The sequence below is a fragment of the Alligator mississippiensis genome, chromosome 4, assembly GCF_030867095.1.
Source record: "Alligator mississippiensis isolate rAllMis1 chromosome 4, rAllMis1, whole genome shotgun sequence".
Lineage (NCBI taxonomy): Eukaryota > Metazoa > Chordata > Crocodylia > Alligatoridae > Alligator > Alligator mississippiensis.
The window spans coordinates 125,681,660-125,706,886 of NC_081827.1; the positions used below are offsets into that span (position 1 = coordinate 125,681,660).

Here is a 25,227-nt window from a genome sequence, read left to right on the forward strand (position 1 = left end):
ATCAGTTTTTGTAGTTGTTTGAAAGATTGAGGAGATTAGTACCCTAAGAATCCCTGCCAGATTGTAACACAGGAGTATGTTATGATTGAATTTTGTTGATTGGATACAGTATAATTTTATTTGAAAATGTGTTAATATGTTTCAAGTAGTACAAACTTGAATGGCTTGGCAACAGGCTATTTCAAATAGCTACCTACCTTCTTCCACATTTGAGAAAATTCCCAGCCCTTGGGAGATGTTGCAACAACTCTTTATAACTAAAAATGACATTTATTGAAGTATTTATGAAATAGTTAACAGATGCATTCCCCAGAACTAAATACTAACTACAACTGCTCAGACAAAATCTAAATATTGGTCCAGGGGAAATGTTAAGGACATCTCAAAGAACAGTCTTGAGAGAGAGACTACTGTGCAGTTTTAACAGTCAGAAGACATGTATCCTGCTCTCTTGTTGTGTGTAAAGGTATCATTAGAATAATTGCATCTCTGTTTTCTCCTTCAACACTTTGCTTTATCTGCTAAATTAGTAGGGTGTTGCTACATGTTACACTTACCGCAAGCTAACTGCACTTTCAATGCTAGCATCCGAGAATTCAAGCAACGAAGCACATGCTAAGTGCCATTGTAGCATAGTAAAAATTTAAGCCTTTTCTGGCAAGGAGTATCTCCAGATAGTATTAGCTAACACATATTGAACTGCTCCACAGATGTAGTACAGCTGGAGGACTCCAGTGCAATATGGGCAGGGGCAGGAGCAGGGGCAGTGGGAGGAGGAGGAGTCTAGCAAAGTTGTTTGCTGGGATCTTAGAATCCTTACTGTACTGAAGCCTTGACCTAACAAGGTTCTGGTGCAGTGAGGTATGGAGGAAGGGAGAGAGGGGAGGAAAGCCACATGTTTGTTGGGCTCTCCCTCCCTCCCCCTGCACTAGCGCTGGTTCAAAGCTCCAGTGCAGGCCTGGGCCTGAGAGTGAAACTGGCACAGCATGGGAGGCAGTCCAAGCCCATGCACTGCACAGGAACTTGTTCAAAACTTCAGTGCAGTGCAGTGGTTGGGACTAGTTCCCATGCCATGCTGGTGTCAATCCCAGCCTGCCTCCCCACCCCCACCCCCCAATCTGAACGAGTTGCTGTGCTGTTCTGTGCTGTGCTGTGCTGTGCTGTGCTAGTATTGCTCTCAATCCCCATACTGCAACAGAGTTTTGCATTGGTGCTGTTGCCATCTCAGAGCTGAGACTAAAAATCAGCTGATTTTGTCTAAATACTAACTACAACTGCTCAGACAAAACCTAAATCAGCTGATTTTCAAGTTATGACTACACATTCAAATGACCTAGGAGAATTTTCCCAGGTTTTTATTCTCCTGGTAGAGAAACTTAACCAGAGATGCTTCAATAGGCATTCAAATGCTGAGGCCCTGAAGAGTGGAGACCTTGTATTGTGCAGCTATGGCGACCCTGTGCCCACATCTCTCCATGTGCTGCAGGCTTCCTGAGTCTGCCTGGCAACAGATCACAGCAATGCTGATTGGCTGACCCAGACTGCCCATGGTCATCCTGTTTTTCCCTGCAGCACAATGTGGAGATTGTGAAGGGAAAGTGTTTTAGAGCAGCAGAGTGCAGAGAGTAACACATTATCTCCTTGAGGAGGGAGCAGAGAAGCTGGAGGCCGGTGTTCTCTTCTGAGAAAAGTCATGTACAGATATTTGCTCTCTCAGGAGAAATTGGTTAATCCTAATTGTTACCAGGTTGTTTTTCTCCAGGAGTGGCCATTTTTACCCTGGGAGAAAAAGCCTGAACATCTGTGCACTTGTGATTTCCCTGAGAGAACAGTGAAATCTGTACAAGGCCTAAGTCTCAGCCCTGGGATCACACCAGATCCAGTTTCAGATAAAGTACAGTAAAATCCCTGTTATCTGGTATTTTACTAACTGGCACACTCTAATAACCATCTGGATGCAGGGGAGCAGGGGGAAAACTTGCACATGGTGGCTGCCACTGCCACCCACCATGCTCCGCTGCTGCCTCTTTCCATACAGCTGCCACCACCCCTCTGCCCCTTGCTCTACATGCAGCCACCGCCATCTTCCCTCACCCCCACTCTGCGTCTAGGCAGAAACCCTGTGCCCTCAAGTAACCAGCATTTTTACATTACTGGCACCCCCCATTCCTCACTCATACCAGGGATTTTACTTAGATTGTATTTAGATTGTAGTAAGTATTAACATGGGACTGCTCAAAAAAATTTCAAGGTCACTTGAAAGTGCTTACTGGGTGCATCTATGTGTGCTTTACTGCAGAGTTGACTATCTCTGCAGTAAAGCATCAGAGTGAGCGTGTCTACAAGTGATGCTACGTTGTTGTAGCAACATGTTATGGCAACACACCGTCAGCGGGCACAGACCATGATGCCACAGCTACATCGCCATAGCGACATACTCTGTCCATATACCATGTCGCTATGGTGATATAGGGGCTAAAAATAACTGTGTGGCACTGGCTTGGCACCGTACAGGCTGTTACTGCGCAATAGGGGCATGTGTAGATGTGCCCAGTCTACACGTGTGTTGGTGTTAGGCCACAGTAAACTAATTAACTCAGCCATAGGATAGTACTGTCAGGAACAGTACTATCTTATGGCCAAGTACTTTACTGCACCAAAACCCACGTGCAGATGATGACCAGGTTTTTGCACCTGGTCAGCCCAGCCAGCTGGGGGCTTGTTTCACCCCAGTTCAAATTGCTGCTGTCCTGGGCACATGTATAGACACTGCACCTGAAAGTAGTTGACTCCAGTGCAAACTGCTCTGGAGTTTATTGCATCACCTTAATTTCACATGTATATGCACCCACTACAACCTAAATATAACATGCTAAATGTAATGTGTAATGGTACCATAAGCACTTCAGAAAATAAGCTTTCTTTTATCATGTATCTGTATAAAGGATCATGAAGAAATCTTGATTTCTCTGCACATTACTGTATATGACTTAAACTTTCACAAAATTGCTCCGTAGGTTCAGTGGCAGGCAGGGTGGGGTTAATATAGTTATACATTAGTTATATAGACTAGTCATAGTAGAGTTACAGTGGTAGGTAATCTTGGGAAACAAAAGCTAGCAGAGGCATGACCAATTGCACTCAATAAAAAGAATGAATTGTTTTAAGCCTAATTCTATTATTGACCAGAATAATACTGAAGTAGCAAAAAGAAGAAAGAAAAAAAAAAAAAAAGATTCCCAAAAAGTTCATGGAGGGACCTTAAAAGCTTTTAAGAATTGTTTTCTGTTTCTTGTTCTTTAAAAATATTTTGAGGGAACTGAAAAAAATGAAAAAAAAATAACGAACCTGAAGCAGAGATCTTAGTTCTACACAGCTTATAGTTCTAAAAGAATTTCAATCATGGAATAACTTTTTTTCAATCAATGATATTAAATGTGAAATAGAATCTTAAATCAATGGACTATGAAAAATGTGAAACAATAGCATACTGTGGTTAAACATCAAACCAGAACAGAAAGCATGTTTTTCTAAAAAGAAGTGTGGACTAGAGGCTGATGTGGGAAGTTACGCATCATGATGCATGAAGGTAGGCATCTAGCCCCTAAGATGTGGGGAGAAGTGATCACGCTAGAACAGAAGGACAGGCTACAACTAGATCTCGGCAGGTTACAGAGGCGGGCGGATGAGAATAGGATGGGTTTCAATATGGACAAGTGCAAGGTGTTGAACATGGGGAGGAAGAACCAGAAGCATACCTACAGGCTGGGGAACTCCCTTCTCATCAGCACAGAGGCAGAAAAGGATCTTGGAGTCACTATTGATTCCAAGTTGAACATGGGCCGCCAATGTGGAGATGCAGTCAGGAAGGCTAACCGCACCTTGTCATGCATCCATAGATGCATCACGAGCAGGTGCAAGGAGGTGATCCTCCCCCTCTATGCAACACTGGTCAGGCTGCAGTTGGAGTACTGCATCCAGTTCTGGGCGCCGCACTTCAGGAGGGATGTGGACAGCATCGAGAGGGTCCAGAGGAGGGCCACTTGCATGATTGGGGGCAGCAGGGCAGGTCCTATGAGGAGAGGCTATGGGACCTGAACCTGTTCAGCCTCCACAAAAGAAGGCTGAGAGGAGATCTGGTGGCCGCCTATAAACTTGCCAAGGGGGACCAGCAGGCAATGGGAGAGTCCCTGTTCCCCCAAGCACTACCAGGAGTAACAAGGAATAACAGCCATAAGTTGACTGAGAGCAGATTCAGGCTAGACATCAGGAGGCACTGCTTCACAGTAAGGGTGGCTAGGAGCTGGAACCAACTTCCAAGGGAAGTGGTGCTCGCCCCTACCATGGGGGTCTTCAAAAGGAGGCTAGATAATCACCTAGCTGGGGTCATTTGACCCCAGCATCCTTTCCTGCCCATGGCAGGGGGTCAGACTAGATGATCTGCTTAGGTCCCTACCAACCCTACCAACTATGAAACAACTATGAAACTATGATTCTTGGTTCACGGTCTTAGCTTTTAGATTACTAGGCTCTGTGTCCTTGGACAGTAATTTTAGCTTAATTCAGCAAAGCCCTTACATATATTTTTAACAGTCATCATACATGTAAGTCCCTTAAAGTAAAGCATTGTTTAATTGTTTCCAAATCCTGGCATTATTTTTATTATTATTTTATTATTTTTATGGGCTTCACTTTGCCTATCTGTGACTAGGTTTACTACTACTGATCCATCTTACAGGGGAACTGCAAGATTTAATGTTTACAAGATGCTGAGATCCTTGCATGAAAAATTCTATACAAGAAGAGAGCATTGCTGCAGGATAATCTAAACATTAGTTGCTTTCCTGAAAGCATGTATCTAAATTTTACCACGTCCTGCTTACAATGTTTAAAAAAAACGTAGAGTATTTTTCCTCCTGTTCATCTTTTTTAGGAGTTTTGATTTTGTTATCACAAAATATTATTTTCTAATACTTTATAATGATGGTATCTAATGTTCTGCAAGGTCTTTTCATTGTCCCCACCCTCAGTTTGCTCAACAAATGTTATAGGGAAACTTCAGCATGCATGCTGAAACAAAGGTACTGCAGTCTCAGGCAGCAACTTTCCTCATCTGCCCTAATCTTATTTCAAATGGCTCAAACTGTGCTGCACTGATGCACCAGTGGTCTGATGATCTTTATTAATTGAGTGGAAAGGGTCATTTTATCATCTGGACAAACATTTTGTAATTTGGAGACAGAATATAATCCACCTTCCTCTTGGTTTGATCAGTAGGAGGACAAATAAGAGTCTGTTTAACAGTCAGGTATTTAAAGACAAATCAGAAATGTCTATTTCCTTTTCAGAATGAAACATGTCTCTCCTTATTGACTTTTGCCATCACAGATAGCAAATGAACATTTTCCATGAAAAGTATATCCAATCTTTAAAACTGTTATTTTACTCCTATTTAGAGTAAACTGCCTAGCACAATGCAGTTTCTGGCCTTAAGTTATCTCAGTTTTACTAAGCAGCAAAGCTTCTGACCTTTTCATCTAATCTCTTTGACTTCACCCTTGACTTCATACACTTATCCCTTTTGCAGGATCCAGGCCTGACTCCGTAAAATAAGATTGCCTTCACCAAAGATGAGATGTAGCATTCAAGAGAGTGCCAGTTCTTGTTCACATAAATCCTAATATTTGATCTACACGAGGTTCAGTTTACTAACAATGATCTCAGTTTGGTTAACTTCATATTCTGGACAAGCCTGTAAATTTGTCCCCTTCTAATGCTGTGATCTTATCAAGGTTGTACTGTTTTCCTTTTCTTTTCCCTCTCTCTCTTTTTTCATTCTCTTTTTTGAAGTATAGCCCTCTGATCAATGTGCACTTCTTTCCATTTCCCTAAATACATCATGAAAAAGGATGAGGTTTCCGCCTTAATTGCTTGTGCCTTTTATTCACATTCCTCTCTCAGCCAGAATTGTGAAAAGAGTGTTAGTAAAAGGCTGCACAATAGAGCTTTTCATTAGGCCTCAGCAAGGCACACAAAAGAAGGCTTTTGGAAAGAGTGAATGCAGGACTTTAATTTGCAGGTGGAGAGTAGATAAAAGGTGCTGACGCCTCTATTATTCTCTTACTTAGGTGACCCTTACCCTGTTCAGCTGATCCCAACTACCATGGCAGCTGCTGCCGCAGCAACACCAGGCTTAGGCCCACTTCAACTGCAGGTAAGTCTGGAAACAATGCAGAGGAGGCAAAGGTTAAGTAAATATGGAAAACAGTTTTCTATTCCATTAGAACACAATGAAACTCACAATGTTTTTGGTGCATTCTTTTCATTTAAAATTAGCGTCTGAAGCTAAATTAAGTGCAAGCCATCTCAGGTTTTCCATTTACCAGTAGGAACATATATATTGTTTACATCTATGTTAATTTTGATTTTGAGATTTGTGCTTTTAACTCTTAATAGGAAAAAAAATACTTGCTTTCCTTTTACATTACAGTGTCCTAGAAACTGCCTATGTGTCAACCAGTAACTATTCGTAGACAGAAAAAGCCTGCCCTGATAAAAACTTTTAAACTGCTTAAAGATCACTTACCACGATTGTCTTTTTAACTTATAAGCTCTTCAGGGCACTAACTGCACCCTCCTACATAGTTTTAAGTCACCCAGCATAGTGTAAGTGCTGCTGTAATGCAAGTAATTAATAATTTTACTAATTTAACACTATGGCATTACAAAACTGTGTTATAAGAATATTATAGAATCTTGTTTGAGCCATGCTAAAGAGCTATTCCAGGACCCAGACTGGGACTAGAGATAATGAATACCTGATCAAGGATCTGAATCAGATTTTTGCAGATCTTTTCCAAACCAAAATGACCAGATTTAAGCCCACTGAATTTTAGCAAGTGTGATAGCTGCAGTTGGAATTTTGTGTTTTGGCATTTGTGGTTCACTGATAGAAATGGGCCTGGAGAAAGTTTTTGGATAACTGGGATCCAGATCCAAATCAATTATAGTTTTTCAAAAACCTGACTTGATATTCTTTTGTAAAACCAGATTCACCACTGAGTATATGTACCTCTATTCATTACCATTTGTCAGGCCATGTAGGATATTCAGTACTTGCTTAGAAGAGCTGAACATTTTCAAAACTATGTGCAAGCAGCTACATTTTTAAACTACACTAGGTTAATCCTCTTGGTTCAGCTAGCACAGGAAAAGATGGGAGACAATTCTGCTAGAGCTTTTTATGGAGTTAGTCAGTTGAGTTTTACAGAATAGCTGCCAGTGTGTAAGCTGACACATTCTATGCACCACAGAGGTTAATACATTCGTTCCTATTGTGCCTTTATATGAAAAGCTACACTATGTGTTAGTTTCTGATTCTATGAGCTACAAATAACATGGGCAGTTTAAGTGCCACAGGGCTATAAAAGTAGTGAAGCATATGCCATCCTCCTGAAATGACTTCTGGGAAATAACTTCAATCCTGATAAAGTGCTTGTAGTGGAGACATGTGTTCTACCACACATGCACAGATAGGAGCAAGAAGGGAGAACAAAAAAACCAACTGACTAGAAATGAAGAAACAGAATTTTGAAGACTCTAAGGCTGTGCATAGACAAAACGAGAAGTGTGTGTGCATGACACTTTAAAGAGGGTTAAATGCTTTTGCACCCCTTTAATGGTATTGGTGTTTGCACATGTCAGTGGCATATTGCACATTAATTCCAGTCACTGTAGGAAATTCGGCGGTGTAACGTGCCTTAAATGACTTGGGGTGCAGCAAACTAAAACTCTTTGAAGGAGTTTTAGTTTGCTGTCCTTACAGCCGTGGAGTGAAGTACTGGGCTCCGTGTAGCTTCACGGCTGTGCAGGAAGCCCTGCAGGCAGCCTGGCAGCAGTCCAGGAAAGCAGACTCCGCCCAAGAAAAGTGGTGAGCCTGATCTCTGCCCCTGAAACCAGAGCCTACCTGCCTGCATGAACTGCTTGGGGGCCCGGTCCTTCCCTCCATGGCTGCGGTGCCCCCCAGGACCGCTCGAGCTGGGTGCCTGTGGGTGGGTCCCATCTGGAGCGGAGAGCCGCCGCTGCGACAGAGAGAAACACCAGCCCCACACAGCAGCCCAAGGACCACTCCGCTTGCCAGCAGCTCGCCTCCTCCCCACCCCTGTGACCCCCCCGCCAGAGAGGTAGGTAAGTCAGCAGGGTGTGTGCACAACATGGGGGTTGAATCAGCCCTAAATTGAAGTGGTGTTTTTTAAAACCTACCACTTCAGTTTAGGGCCCCCATTTCATCTACACACACCCTGAGATCTCTTTCAGCACTTGCTCAGAATTGTTCTGATATAAGTAAGTCATAAAAGGGGCTGGTGAGGTCTTGTCTTCCATTTCAGAACTAGTGTTGGCTTGTAGTTTGGCAGATGCTGAACCAAAGTATTCTGAGTTGAAGGTAGGATGAGAATGACCATTTCACCACAGAAAATGTGGAAAGTACCATAGGTCTCATGTGCCTGTGCTGGTGAACATGAAGGGAAAAAAAAGATTGAGCAAGTTTACATATGTTGTCTTGTTCAGTTGTGATTCTGGCTAGGACTGAAGCAGGAGTTGGTAGTCAGTCAATGGATGAAAAATTGAATCACTAATTTTCACAGGTCCCATAAAAACCCCAGGTTTAATATCTCTAAAGCCATGAGTATATTATGAAAATTTTAGAAATACTGCTTCATTTTGAACACTGATTCACTTAGCAGCATCAGGACCCTGGCTTCTGTTACCATTTTAAGCATCTATTTTGATGCTGAATCCAAAATGGGTATCTAACTTTAATGCCAGAGGAGCTGAATCAGGCTGAGAAACATTTGACACATTGTTATGACATTCTCACTTGTTGGGACTCAGTAGCTCAGAGTTTAGGTACTGAATTAAAGTGTGTTATATCCCTCAAGAACTAGATCAAGTCCAGCGTACATCAAAGAAGGGTGACTCTTGGATAACCTATGTGAAATATATTGCTGGTCTGAAACCAGCTCTATGCTGCATAAGTGAATGTGTAGCAGTTAAAATCTGGGACATCATTTGGAGAGGTATTTTCTCTTACTTTGGAAATTTATCTACAAAGTGTGTAACAATAGTTTTTCAGTGAAAACACCCAGGATGTCCCATGATCCCACTGGGTCAAACTTCTCCTCACCCAGTATCTCCACTTTTTTCCTTTTAGTTACTCCTTCAGACTGCGGGTGCAGACAGAAGTTACATTTGTTGCATGATCAGCCCCTCAAAAGCATTCTACAGCTATGCCCTCACAGAAGTTCACAGCTACAGAGTGCTTTAAAAGTGCCTGATTGTACAACAATCTAAATCCTCATTATATGAGGGTTCAGATGAAGGCGCTGCGAAGTGGAGCACCTTCATTAACATCTGTCAGTGCACATTTGTGTGTGGAGTGCCCTTTGTGTGCTAACAGCCATGATGTCTTTTTCTGTGGAGGTCAAAAAGTGACACAGTTTCAAGGCAAGAAATGGCAAGAGATTTTGTCTCTTGTAGTCAGGGTCTGATACACTTGTTAGCTTTATTTTCACAGACACAAAGGCATCATTTTGTTTTGTTTTTCTAGTGAGATAATAAACGCAATGGTTATCCGATTATAAAAACCTAAGTGGATAAAGAGCACTAGTAATGGAGTTAGGGTGCCTGTACTACATACCATGAAGTAGCTAGAAGTGATCACAAACTATATCCCACGTTAGATGACCCTACCAAATTTACCCTGCAGGTAAACTGAAGTAACTTTACTGCACTCTGTAGAGAAGGATAGCCAGCATGTGTTAATTTTCCTATGGTAAAAAACCAGAAAACATAAAAATTACTTTTTTGTCATTGAAATCATAGGCCACATTATATTCCACCTATTGGGCATCTCAAGCTGAAAACAGACATCCTGATCCACTTCATGGACATCTAACAGATATTGATGGGTTGTCATTCCCCAAGGTCTGTCCTCTGCTCTTCCTGGGGTTTCAGGGGTGTCACTTCACTTATCATGCTAGTGCTTTACATTCAGTCTGCCCCTAGGTCTGTGGCCATGTGCAAAGGGAGTTCCCCTCTCTGCACATACAGGCACATTGGAACAATGATTTCCCTGCTTTGGTGTGCAAGCAGAGGTGGGGGAAAGCATCCAGCACTTACAGATGTATGCTGGGAGAATGATTCCCCAATGGTGGTCTGCAACACAGGGGAGGAACTCTCCTTTCCAATTGCACCTGGCCCCTGATTCAGGGGTGGCAGCATGATGGATGCACTGTCTGGCACTTAGTGCACTTTCCTTGCTGCTGTCTCCAGATTGGAGCACCATGTGCAAGCGGAGTTGGGAACCTCTAGGGGAGTTCCCTCCTCTTTGCTTTGCAGACATGTTCCAGGGCAATCCCTTGCTAGAAGATTCCTCCATGCCTGACATGGGAGGTTGGGGTGGGTGGGCGGGGGGCATGTCTACAAGTGTGGGTTTTCCTGCTTGCAGGCACATGCTCCAAGTTAGTGTGAGGCACCCAGGACCATTTTCTCCCAGGACTGGGCCCCTGAGGCCAGGGGAGTGTCTGCCTGGGGCAGCAAGAGTGCAAGCTGTCATTGGCAGCCCACAGTCTCCTACCTCTGGTGAACAGACGTGAACTGCAAAAAGGTGGCACAAATTGTTACTATCTTGGTTGGTGCCACAGAAGTTAAATGTTTGTGGCTCAACAAAGGGCTATGACATCTGTTCACTTGTTTTTTGTTGCCATAACAATTTATATGGTGGCACAAAATTGAATATCTGTTTCCAGTCTAAGTAGCACCTAGGTGTTTGAGTCTAAAGGCAGGCTCATTCCACTCTGCTTGAGTCCCTGAGAAACTGTTAATGAATCTAGTTTTGTTACACACTTAAATCTTAGCCTTAAGTCTAAGGATATAAACAGACATTGCCAAATGAAGCAGATGAGTTGAGTTGTGCCAGGAGGTGTCCTAACACAGCTGATCCACCTCACTGGGTGAAATAGACATCACCTGTTGTCCTGCAGGCAGAGCCATCCCTAGGGGTGTGCGGGGCCCAGGGCATATCAGCTTGTGCAGGTCCCGGGAGCAGGGGGAAGGGTGGCGAGTGGCCAGAGCTGGTGGAGCCGGGGGGAGAGGGGGTGTCGAGTGGATGGAGACGGTGGAGCTGGGGGCTGAGGGGGCAGCAAGCGGCTGGAACCAGCAGTGCTCGGCAGCGGCAGAGCCTGCAGCAGTGGTACATACCCGTGGCGGGGCCTGTACAGCACTGTCCACGGGGTCCCTGAAAGCACAGGACCTGGGGCATTTGCCCTGATTTGCCACCCCCCAGGCATGTCCCTTCCTGCACTCTGCCACTCCTGGGAGACACTCCTGGGGCTTCAGGGGCATACGGGATTCCCAGGGCAGCTGGAGAGTGCAGGCAGCTCAAGAGTGTCTGTGCTCTCCTGCCTTAAAGCAAACAGACGTCTACCACAAAATAACAGCACAAATTCATGGCACCTATGTCATGGCTATAAATTGTGGGCATTTGTGGCACGACAAGGGGTATGGACATCTGTTTGCTTGGCCTTTGTGCCGCCATAAAAATGTTTATGGTGGCACAAAGGCAACACCTGTTTACACTCTAAGTCACTGAATGAAACGAGGAGAAAGACCTACTCAGGCTGAGTTAACAGTTTTCGTGGACTTGAGCAGAGTGGAATAGGATGACACTTAGGATATAGACAGACAAAACAATTGTAGCAATATCACAAGATACAGAGGAATACTATTGTTGAGGTGCAACTGTTACATTTTCATTGTTTTATAGTTCTAGAAGTGTAGCAAAACCTTCAATTTTTAACCCTGTCTTATTCAGATTCAAGGTTAGGATGATTTTTCTTATTTGTATCACTACAGGATCATGCAGATGTAACAGCTATAGCTACATGACAGCTGGTGTATGCTCCCAAGCAGCAGACTTTTGTCTATATCCATAGATAATAAGTACCACTTAGATGCCTAATAGTCGGAATTGGATCTGGCCCATAGCTTTTGTTTTGAAAGCCCCTTGCTAAGACAACCCTGGAAGGTCAGTAATTTGAAGTTAACTAGTTAGCACTATTTGGTTAGCTTTGCTGGCAGTTTCAGAGGAAAGGTTAATGAGACTAAAACATGTAGAAGCATGGAGACTAAAACAACCTTCACATGGAGCCTTCACATTGGTAGAAATCTGAGAGGAAGTAGATTGCTGTGGCCATGCTGAAGAAGATTAAATTAATACCATTTGTGTCTCTTCTGTGGATATGAGACTTCAGGACTGTTAATTCAGCATCTTTCACTCTCACTAATTTCTCTTTAAAAAGGCAATTGTCAGTGTGAAATGTTTCATTAGAAAACATGGCTTCTTTCTAATAAAACATATTTATGGTAGGGAGTGATTTTTGCCATATTCAGTTACTTGGGTTCACATCTTCATATGTATTTAAGTACTAAGATCTACCTGGGCTAATCACAGTGAAGTGTTTAACAGAGAAGAGGGGTACCAATCCTTGAGGATAAGTGGTGTTCCATTTCAGATGAAGAAGAGCTAGGTAGACTGAAGGTTATTTTGGCCTTTAATATATAGCTTGCAGGTACTTGATCTTGACCTGGCATCTAAAGTTGATTAAATAAAGCTGGTGACTTGAAAGGTCTGAGGTATTGTATAATTAGTGTATAGAGTTAATTTGAAGATGGTTCTTTCACAGGGTGGGCAAAATACAGCCTGAAAGCCAGATCCGGCCCACCAAGGGATTTTTTATAGCCCACAGCAGGTTCCTCAGCCCTACCTGGCCCAGACACAGGGAGCAGCCCAGGGCATAGTGCATGTGGCTAATCCCGCTACCCCTGGGCACACAATGGTGTTAGGGTGGCATAACAGCTGGATTCGCTTCCCAGAAGTGGTGGTTCCTTCTAGCTGCCACTGCCAGTCTTCATCCCTGCTGCCACACCTAGCCCCACTGCTTGGGCCCCGACTCCATGCTGTCACTGCCCCATGATCCCAGGGTCTCACAGCCAAGCAGATGGGATGGGGCTGTGGGTGTGTGGGGAGCAGCATCTGGAAGTAGGACCAAGTGGGTAGGACTAGGGCCAAGGCCCTTAGGCAGTGATAGCATGGGGCTGAGGCCTGGGCAGAGCTACAATCTGCTCTCCACATGCCCCCAATGCTGTGCTGTCACTGCCCTGCAATCCCAGCCCCACCCACCCATCATGCTCCCAGACACTGATCCCTGCCTGCTCGTGGCCCCATCCCATCCATCTGTCCATGTGGATCACAGCCAGTTTCCATAGATACCTCAGAATCATGGGGCAGTGACCTGGGGCAGAGCCGCAATCTGCTCTCCGCCTGTGGAACTGGTATCTGTTGCATGCAGAGAGATGATTACAGCTCTGCCTGGTCCCCAGCCCAACACTGTCATAGCCCCAAGATCCTAATCCCAGCTCTGGCCCTGCTCATCTGCTCCCAGATGCCACTACCTGCCCACCTGTGGCCATATGCCATCTGCCCAGCCATGCAGAGGGCAGGGTCATTTAGGGAGTGTTGGTGAACTGTTGTGTTTGGGGGTGGGGGGAGGGGGGTAGTGACCTGGCGTGCAACAGTTCACTAAAACTCCCTAAGTGGCCCTCCAACGCAAATAATTGCCTACCCCTGTTTTTTCACATATAGCCTAGAAGCTGTGGGATTTAAGTTCTCTTACTTTGCAGATGGGTAGTTAAGCCTATTAGTTTAAATATCATGTGCTTATGATGGAGCTAAGTGAAAATTAAATGATATGGGAGTGATTATTCTAAAATCATTGTTAAGCATTTGGGTATACTTAGTGCGAATTAGATGTTTCTCAGAACCTGAACAGATTCTGTCTGAGATGACTTTTCTTATTTTCTTTTCTGACACAACCTGACTCCTGAGCATTTATTAAACAACACAAAGCAACTGCCTTGATAGCTAGACACAAAGAGGACAATCTATACTAGGAAGCATTTGAATGGTTCGGATCCCCATCTTGGTTGTCCGATCATGAGATTATGACAATGACTGATTAATTGGCAGTAATACAAGTGCTGTATACACAAGTAGCTAACTATATTGAAAGGTGATGCGGAATGCATAATGACAGCTGCCTGTATACTGTTACTGTATGTGCATTTTGTGTCTTTTCAAAACAATATGACAGTCTGATGTAATACATACTCCCTGCAAACATCTGCTGTTGGGAAAAATACAATTAATAGCTTAAAGTACTCACATGTGAACTTTGTTTTTTCATCATCATAGCATGAAAAAAAGATTACATGCTTTCTTGATTGTGGTAATTTGAACCTATTAATACACAAACAAATGGAAACATGCTAAAAAATTCAATGTGAAAGTATTATGACAATTGTTCTCCATCTTTAATGGCCAATCACTTGAGAAGTTCACATTAAAATAAAGTTGCATATTTCTTTTGCGCATGTTTTGCCCCTCCCTATATGCTGTTGAAGAAATGCTCCTATTGATTCCTGAGTGTTTGGGTCCAATTTTCATTCTTAATGTGATCCTATTCTTTGCAGTGGTGTGGGAAGATTCATGCCAGTGTTTGAACTTCAAAATATTTAATATCTGTAATCTTGATAACATTATCAGATGAGTTTGGATCACATTTAGATTTTCAAAGGAAGTGAACATATTTGAGCACTTTTGAAAATCTGACTATGAAGTGGGTCTCCAAACTATTCTTCTTCTGAATTGAGCTTTTTAAGGATTTTTTTGTTGTAAAATCTGGATGTAGATATCTAAGTTCATATAAATACCAGCTAGATGTTAATTATACTTCCAGTAACAAAAAAAGAAGTTAAACCTGTCTAACCAGTATTTCTCCTTATGTAATAAAATGTTAGCCTGTTCCAACTATCCTATGTGTATTGTAAATACATAATTCCCAAGGAATCCAAGTGAATGTGAAGGACAGCTTTGCTGGCTTCATCTGAAGTAGCCTCATTTTGGAACTCATAGCATCAAAGAAATTAGAGAATGGGGAAGACCTATAAGCCATTCAGTTTCTCCCTCTAATTACCAGTACAGGATCTGTCTCTAAGGCTGGGGACAGAGGGTGCCTATAAATGTGCTCATTCACATTCTAATTAGATTAATTGAGTCTGCTCCACATTCTAATTGGAAAGCTCCAGTGTTGCCTCACCCTCACATGTATTAAGACCCCATGCTTTTCAAAATAGCTATAGGAACGCTTTAGGTAAACCTTGTTTAATGAGCTTTAGATAAAGCATCTCACAGCCATTTTGAAATGCAATGGGGGCTTAATACACATAATGGTGAGTCGTTTTAATTAGATCACTGTCTGGGAACCACTCTAATTAACATGCTTGCTCTCCCCACCCCCAAGCATGTGTATAGGCAGTCAGAAATTACACATAAGCCAATAAAGGTGATCAGAAACCAGTTCAAATCAGTAACACTACAGAAGTTCAGGGCACATGAACCACTTTCAAAATGGCCCAAACTGGTTTAAGATATACCTGGATGGATGTAGTATCAGACTTAATTGATTTAGGTTAAATTGGTTTATTGAACTTCTGTCCCAGATCCCCATCAGGTTCAAGTTAACTCACAGTCCTGCAGCATCCCAGGATGCTTTGCACCTCCTTTGGAAACCCCCTTGCAGGGTGGGTGTGCTAGATTTGGCTCAAGCTGTCTGCTCCAACCGAGCAAAGAGGCATGCTCTAGTGCCCTCCAGCTTCTGGTCTGGTCCACTGCAGGCATGTGACTACATTTCTGGAATCAAAAGTAAATGTCTATTCACTTACTTATTGGCTCAGTCTGTGCAATTTAGATTAACCTGTGAAAATTGAATTGATTCAACTTCAGGCTTTTTTACTCTGTACTTAGCCTAAAATGCATCTTTGTGTGGTTTAATGTGAAACACCTCTGGTGCTGGGACCTAACCACTATCCTCAGAAGGCTCATGCACAATTTTGTCTCTCACTATTGGGAACATTTTCCCAGTTTTCAACATTACTTTTTTTTTACCAAGTTTCTTACAGTTGCCTATAGGTACCTTCTTTTTTTGACCAAACTAAACAATTGCCTTTCAGCCTGCTGATAGTACCTAACAGCCTATGATAAACTGGCTACCTAAGGTAATAACTTACCTGAATGGAAACAGTAAGCCTTTTGATACCACGGAGGGCATCTAACAGGACTACAAATACCTTTGAATCATTTCTGATTGGCAAGAAAACAAACCTTGTGACCTGTTATTGTTTTCATGGAATGTAGCCAAGAGGTAGCAATACTTTATCCATAATTCATTTACTGTAGAATCCATATGACCTGCCTAGGATATTATCCACAACATTTTGAGAACAAGAAGATTGTTTATTTCTTAGCACTGGGCAGTATATAACTTAAATACCATCTCAGCCTCATCTTTTCAGTGTTTGGAGCTAACATTTCCTTCAGTGTTTGCTTTTCTACTTTACCTAGACTCATTAATAGGATTCTTGCTTAATTTGTGATGGAATTAATCATTAATGCCCAGTTTAATTACAATATTATAAAATTGGTGCAATCTACTTAAGCATAAAAAGTAGAATTAGGTCTCAACCGTGAGCACATGCATCTGGAAAAACAGCTTAGTACATTTACTGAAACACTTCTCATTAGCATAACCAAGAGATGGCAGTTGTCCATCTACCATCAGTTGACTATATTCATGTATATTAATAGCCATGTTTTTGATAACCATCACAAATGCTGGTAAGAATAATAATATGGCATAATATGTTTATATTTTTGTTGCATGGATGCCCCATCAAGTAGGTTTTAAAGGTATATTAATGCAGCTTCTATACTCCCCACTCCTGCCACCCATTAATTTCTGATTTTAAAAGTGTGTTGGCTACAGGATACCCACCACCTGTTGTACACATGAGGTAGCCAAAATGACCATTTTAAAGGAGATTACTAGAGATCAAGGTCCAGTTGTACAGCTGGAGCAAGTGGGCACAGTTTCATTGATCTAAATAGACTCCCCCCATTTACATCAAGTGGGAGTCTAGTTCTGTGAGCAGCTCTCATGCCTGCAAGTATTTGCTTCCTTTTGATATGTGTATATATTTTTAAATAATTTGCTCTTAGTAGCAATTTAAAAAATGTTTTCATTAAAGCATATATGCAAGGTTTTGCGACATGTCATTGGTTGCCAACTGTAGCTTTCAACAAGCCATATGTTTCTGAATGAAAAATATCTCAGAATTATCCCACAAGCAGATCTTACAGCATTGGAATGTAAATAGTCCTCACTCTTAGGATACCTGCTGAGAAAGAGACTGTGATAATTTGCATGAAAGAATGAACCTAAAAATGTATCAACTCAAAAATCTTTTTCATGGTGGATACATAAGCTTTGCAGCTGGCATCTATGTAGCCCTTGCTTACTTTTGATTTCAAGTTTTACTGGTAATCCCAGTAAATTTTTCAAAGCAGACATGAATGAAAAACTCTCCTACATGATTCTCTCTGCCTCCTGCCATTCTCTGGAAGAGGTTGATAATTATGATAGGACCTATATAAGTGCTTCAGCTTTCCCAGAACACCAAGTGCATTTGCTGAACAGATATATACATGTGGCAGTAAATATACTTGGCAAGCCAACAGGATGGATATTTTGTGGCTTGTCAAGTTATAACTTTATTTTTTCCCTCGAGGAAAGAATGAACTGGTAGCATATTCATCCTATCTAGAGTAACAGTCCATTGTGCCAAACTTTTCAGATACCTTTTGTATCTGTATGGACTGAAAAATGACTGGCTTATCTTCATTTCAGTTGTAACTTGGGCCTGCTGTTGGCTCACAGACCTCTGTCTGCTTGAGTGAGTTTTCTTGTAGGTTAAAGAGCCTGAATTCCCTCTTCCCCCATCCCTCCGACCCTGAGCCTGCAGGGCAGACAGACAGAAGCACACATATGATTAATACAGCACAGCTGCAGTAGTGACTCATTTGCATATGTATTAATAGAGGCAAAAACAACAATTCAATTACATACAGAGCCATTCTGCATACTAAAGAACATATGCAAATAGCTCTGGAAGAAGTGCAGCCAGCATTTTCTCTGACGTTTCTGAGCCCATATGGGCTAGAGTCAGACCCCAGCAGTTTTCAAGAAATCCCCTTTTGGAAGAACCTGTTAAAGAGATGCTTACACAGCTATTACCACCCCTAGCATTCCCAGAAGGTGTTTGACATTTGGACAATGGAAATAGCATAAGCAATGTCTTTTTTCATGCTATTTTCATATTTGCCAGTTTCAGCTTCATTGTGTTGTCCCGTTACGTACATAAGCCTCAGTACACACAAGCTCATTTCTGTGTCTCTTGCTTTGCACAAGCATCTTTCCTTTCCTTTCCTTCTTTTGTGACATCTCCCTTTGCTCTTCCTTTCTCTGACCTTTTCCTTCTATATCTTGCTCTGTCTTTCTCTTTCCCTCTTGATTCTCTCAAGCTAGAAAATAGGACCTCAGACATTTCTACAACTTTACACTCTGCTGACCTTAAACAATTCTGGCTGGTAGAGTTAATACTGAAGGCAACATGTTTGCAGCAGGTATAGCTTAAACACATGTTTGCTTCTAGCAGTAGGAGAATTGAGTCCACTGAGACCTGAAAAAAGTTATTGGGTGATTTAGGTGTTGAGTACCATTAAAAGTCAGACTGTGGGTGTTCTAAGTGGTAGGTGATCTCAAATGTGGCAGCATTACAAACCCCCACCTGATGTAATTTATCAGAGGTGCATATGCTAAAAATCACACACAGTCACGTAAACCTACTTTATATATGTTCATGTGACCATGTGTTGTACTATGAATACATGCACACACACACACTTGAAAATTTTGAGTCAATCTGTCCAGTATACTTTATAAGGCACATCATAAAAGTGACCCAGTCCCTTATGGATTGACAAATGCAGTGTCTCATTATCCCATTAAAGAGATAATGGAGTGAGGGCATCAAAAGGCCTGACATAGTTTTGATGAGAACCTCAGCATAGCCACTTCCTTTGAACTTTTCTATGGTGTAAGCATGGAAAAATAGGTCATTCAGGCAAGAGTAGACAACTGCCTGGCAAGCATACTTGAGAGGTCAGGTCATCCTTAATTTCTTTTCTCTTGAAAAAATGTTACACTTTTTATTTTGGGGGTTAGCCTGACAGACCGAAGCAGATTACTCCTTGATTATTTATAAGGCATTAATTTTAAATGAATATTACTCAAGTGGCTGACATCATAAGTAGTTTGAGCAACTAGCAGAAGAGTTTGCTTGCAGGTAGGAATGTGACAGTCTTCACTTAAATCATGTCCTTTAGGAGTCTATCCATAGTAAACTAAAGGACAACTGAGAGGGGAAGATCTACATATTAAATGAAACCTTTTTTGTTTTGTGTGTGGTATAGCATGAAGATGCATCATTCCTGTGGTTTGGAATGATAACTGTTATGTGATCAACCAGCTATTAAAAGTGGAATTCTGTAATAAGACCAATTCCAAAGTGCCCAGTTTTTCTGAACAATCTGAAAGAATCCTAAAGGTGACATTTCTTTCATCAATCCTTATCATTACTATAAATATGGAAACATTTCTTTCTATACCTCAATTGTCTATACATTGTAGCATCACTTTGGCATCACTTTAAGAAATCTTTAGGTTCTCTTTCTTAGTGATTCAGAAGACTAAGATTTTGGAGCTCAAAGAACATATCATTTTAATGTATTCTTCAATCATAAACCTAAAAAATGGCCCAGTAATAAAGGAAAAAAAATGCTTTTGTTATATGGGCCAAATCAAAGGGTGGTAAATGAAAAAAACAACTTACAGATTTCTAATAATGCCAAATTTCTGAGCTACTTCTGTTTTCTAGTGATTAGTATTTGGTTTCTTACACTCTTTTTTTAATCGATTCTTTCCTGAAAGAGCCACATCAAAAAATTTGGAAACAAAATCAAAAAGTATGGTTTGTATATTATGCCCTTTACAGATTTCAAATAATGTTTGTGGGGGTTTGTTGGATTAAGCCAGTGGTTTTCCTATTATAATGTTTGCTCTTTGGAGAGATGTTGATGCAAAGATGATTATATAATTATGCAAAGAAGATTATATAGTCCTGAGCAAACTGTTTGTGAGGAGGGAGGTATAGGACTAGAAATGTGAAACCACACTGAGTGGAGTTTGGCTGGTTGGTGGGGAATTCATTGTACAGCTATAAACTTGAGGTTTATAGGCTTCCCATAAAACATGAAAGCTTGAACAAGACTAGTGAATTTTTCTGGATATCCAAAGAATTCATTGTCTTAACACTGAGCTTTGCCAATAATGTATATTTATGATGCATCATCAAGATCACATCACAGAAAAATACATAGGAAAACTGAAAGTCAGGCATACTATTTAGAGCTTGTTTGGAACAATATTACAAAAAACAAATAGCTACAATAGAAAAAAGTGTCTATAAAAAATCTACATTCTTATTTCAGGTCCACAAATTAATTCATAACATTTTATTCATCTTGCATATTAGGATGGATAGAAATACTTCTGTAAAATGTTGCTAAATTTGTGATGGTCAAAAAATTGCATAGCATGCATTTTATAAAAAGAAACATATATAGTGACCTATGTATATGGCTTTGTATAATGTATATGTATAAGCTTATTATGTTTGTGTGTATGCATTGGTAAGTAGATATGACCTTTATCTTTCTAAAAATGGTGTATGACTTCCTCTAATTGCTCTTCTACTGTATTTCTTTTGTCTCTGTAGTTTTCAGATCACTTAAATTGATAACAAAGAACTAAACATGGAACAGAGACATGTAAGCATTTTAGTAAAAGTATATGGGAGAAGACAGGCCAGCAGTATAGATTGTATCCAACAATAAGCACAACACAGGCCATTAGAAGTTCTTCAAATCCCATTATCATACTGTGTTTCTATGTCTGGTTCCTTTCCAAGCCTAGCTATTTCCAGTCAGAATATTTTAGCATCAGTTACAGACTTAAACTAGCATAAGGCACAGTTTGAAACTATGAAATTACTGGTTTCCTTAGACTAAAGATTCATGCATTGAACATATTCTACAGGTAAAATCAGTCATGGTAGCTGGTATGATAGCTTCAGTTTATTTTCAAAGCCAGCATTGAACTGCTTTTATGTAAATAGAAGATTCAGAAGTATTTTCAGAAATAACTTTTGGGGTATTGAATCTATATCAGCTCTTTGGACACTTTTACACATAGCAGGGCAGTGCTTTAATTAGAGCAGCTCTGAAAGCTGCTCTAATTAAGCGCTGCAGTGTCTTATGTATCGGCAACTCCTCACACTTCAAAATGGTGGTGGGGCTGCTTGAGTTAAAGTGCCCCTGCTGCCATTTTAAAGCACGTGGACGCTGATACATGAGATGTGGCGGCTGGCTGTAACATAGTAATTACCATGCTCAATGTTCTGTAATTACAGTGCATTAGAGCAGTCTCCACGCTCATGTACAAGCACCCTTTGTGCCTGGATGCCGGGTACTGGATATGCTAGTGTCCAAGATAAGCATGTAGTAGTACTACTTATTGGGCACATCTACACATGATGCTATGTCACAATAGCAACACGCTACAATGATGTAATGTTGAAGGGCACAAACCATGATGCTGCAGCTATGTCGCTGTAGCAACATGCTCCCTTCATATAGTGCATCACTACAGCATTGTAGGAGCTAAAAGTAACTGTGCACTGCCGGCACAGCGCGGTATGAGCCAAAAGGAATTACTAAGTGACAGTGTAGTAACAATAGTGCCATAGGGGCACATGTAGATGTGCCCACTTTGTATGATGCAATACCCAGGTTCAGTAGCCTGGGTTGCTTAGTGCCTTTGAGGAGGTGGAAGAAGGTATTTAATGCCCTTAATTCCTTTTAAAACCCCAAAAAGTTGAGAGTATTCAGCACTTGGAAGGATCAGTCTGAATGACAGCAACTGATGAGAATTGTGTTTATCACTGTTTGACTCCCAAATCTAGTATGTTCAACACCAATTCATAAGTGCACCTTATGGCTTTTATGAAACATTAGTTTCCCTCCATAAGTCTATCTATGCTTCATAGCCAGTCCTGAGTAGGAGTCAATTTTGCCTTCAGTGGCTGTTACCCACATGTCTTGGCACCTTTGCTGGAGGGGCCCACATGCCTGACGCAACAGCCTACCAAGAAACTTGAAGGGTTATCTCTTGTGCTGCAGAACATGATGTGGTCAGCAAATTACTTTTGGGGTAATCCTTACCTTTTAACCAAGATTTAAAAAACAACCCACAGCAAAACAAAACACTAAGGCAAAGGAGGGAGAAGACACCAAAATAAGAAACAGAAATTATTTGGGGGAAAAAAGTTATTAGAATATTTTTGTAATTAATCCCCAAAAACCTTTGAAGCCATTAGCACATCATGTTCATTATTGCATCAACCCATAATCCTCAGATTATTAACACTATAGGAGAATGGTGTTATACTCCCTCATATTAATTGAAGCTTATGCTATATGTGTTAGCAACTGTGTACCTTCCAACTCAGTTTCTTGCAGTTTGAACAATTACTCACTTTGTTTTTAAAGTGCACTACACCAAGGTCCCCTAGCCACATTCTGTATTATTCCTTAGTTTTGTAATCACAACTGTGGTCATGTACTGCAACATCGGCAGCTGATAAAGACCATCTGTGGAGCATAGAAAGAGTAAGAATGCCTTTGATGACTGCTGTGGAGTGGATTTTGTTGCTCCTTTTTAGAAATGCAGCACTTGCTTTTCCCAGAGAAATGAAGGACCACCAATTTGTGTGCAAAGGGAGTGAATCTAATTCATTTGGGATTTTGAAGGCCACTGGGGAAGCTGACTTTTCCCCACATGTTCAACTGAAGAAGAAAACCCTGAGATATTGTGTGCCTCCTAACAGGTGTTCTGTAGGGGAGAGAGGGATATCCCTCCCCAGCACACCTGCTCACAGAGCCCAGCATCTGGCCATATAAATTTAAAGCATGCATTCTTGAAGTTAGACTTTTACCCACAGATCAATGTACAAGTAACAATACAAATAGCTTCAAGTCTTTTTTGTTTATTTTCTATTCCATATACTGTGTGCATAGTTTATGGTTGAGATTTTCACAACTGCTTGATACCCATCAATTCCTCATGAGGGGTTAGGGTCCAAATCCCTTTAGGTAGATTTGGACATAAATCCAATCTGTTTTGTTTTGGTTCCCCTCCCTCCCATAGCTGTTTTCTTTTTCATAGTATCCAAAAGCCCTTTTTGCCATTTAGAGAGGGTACCATTGCTCCAAAAGTGGAGATGCTTCATCCTGTGATGTAAGAACACCCGCTCCAGCTGACAACATCAGGGTTGTAAAATAGTCAGCAATTCTGAGGATCCAGTCAGAATTTGGCTATGCTTGAATCTGCAGAATCATTTCAGGGTTCAGTGTATGATTCTTTTCCCCCCTTGATTCAGTGATTATAAAGGAAAGAATGCCTACTAATTTCTTAGAATACTGTATTATGCATTAGTTACACAGCTAGTTATCACACCATATAGTGTGATATAAGTAGATGAATTTGCTTTGTGTGTGTGAGAAGTTTTCAAAGGGGTAGAAGGAATTCCAAAGAAGGGGGATTTTGAAACCAAAAGAAATTCAAGTCCAATTTAAGAGAGCCCTTAAGGAGGTACTTAACTTTGAACATGAGTTTAAGTCCCATTGACTGCAAGTTAATGTTTACATACTATACTGAGCAGAGAGGATTTCCTGAATCTGACCCTATATTGATACGGCATTTCTACGTATCTACTTGTAAGTCAAATATATCTCTCCTGAGGTGGCACTTGGTGCTACCATTCTGATTTAAGTGGCAAGTATTGTTGTGCATGATCAAGCATAGAAAGAAAGGATGGATAAAAATAAATAAAAAGAGAAATGTTAGATTTTTTTAAAAGCTAATTTGTCATTTTGCTTGTGGAGTATGAACTGAATAGACTTCTAACCCTTAAAATACTTTACTCCCCCCTTCCCTTTTTATTGCCTGGAATCTTAAGAGCTTTATCATTTGCAGTCATAAAATGAAAATATACACCAAACCCTCAAAGGGCAAGTATGAAATTAAATTATATTTGGGCAGCTGTAACCTTTTAAAACGATCAGATTCCAGTTAATGTATTTCTTCCTGTTCCGAGTGCTGCCATGGTGTTTGATGGTGGGAAGCAGTCCAAAGGGCATTGGGAGATAATAAATTCACTGGAAATTTCACCCTGAGGCGAGCCTCGATACACCAAGGCTTCCATTTAGCAGGACTGACCTAAAAATCCTGTCACATCCAAAGGTCACTTAGGTTGGGGTTGGTGTGTCCCATCTATCTTTCCCTGGTGCAAAGAATGACAGCTAAGCTCATAAACAGTCATCAGAATATGGAAGACAAGCAGGCAGGGGGAGTGGAGAGGATAGCACAACTGACAACTTCTTAGATTTCTTCTAAGCCAATGAGAATAGATACCATCTTTGGGGGTTGATTGTTTCTCTTACTGCAAAAATGGCAATTCATTTTAAAGAGGCTATAGTGAAAGTTAGTAGGCTATTTTTTGTTTGTTTGTTTGTAAATACTTCTTAAGCCTTTAATACATCTTTTGCTATGTGAGAACATTTCAATTTTTTACTCTCACTATTGTTAATAAGAATGGTTCACAGTGCATATAATGCCTTTCAGCTGTGGATAGTCAAACAGTTTACAGAAACATCAGTGCCAACAACTCAGTACCCATGAGCAACCCTACAATAAAATAAAAAACAAAAACAGTGTTTTTGATGGGAAAGCAGAAAGCAACTGATTTCAAATGGAAATGATAATAAACTAATTATAAGCATCAGTGACAGTTATGAGAAGTACCCTCTGTCAGTACTCTTAGGCTGTACTGAAAGCCCACTATAATCAGTAGGAACCAGTCACATAGGCAAAAGTGCCACTGGTTTCAGCATGAGTTTTGCTTGAATAAGGACAATAGACAGAAGACCTAAAAGATCATTGTTTGGCATCTCCTCATTGTAGTCTTTAATTCTGAAAAAGAAAACCATCAAACATACTTTCTGCCACATGCAGTTATTGACTACACAGGGACACT

The 25,227-nt window shown here is 41.1% G+C and overlaps 1 protein-coding gene across 19 annotated transcripts in view; it reads left to right on the forward strand.

Moving 5' to 3' along the window:
• SOX5 (SRY-box transcription factor 5) overlaps positions 1-25,227 on the forward strand; it is a 947,053-nt gene that overhangs the window by 820,926 nt on the left and 100,900 nt on the right. For all 19 annotated transcript variants that reach the window (XM_059726572.1, XM_059726578.1, XM_059726573.1 and 16 more), the window contains one exon: positions 6,129-6,214. In XM_059726572.1, coding sequence (XP_059582555.1) covers positions 6,129-6,214 — 86 coding nt within the window. The remainder of the gene's footprint in view (positions 1-6,128; positions 6,215-25,227) is intronic.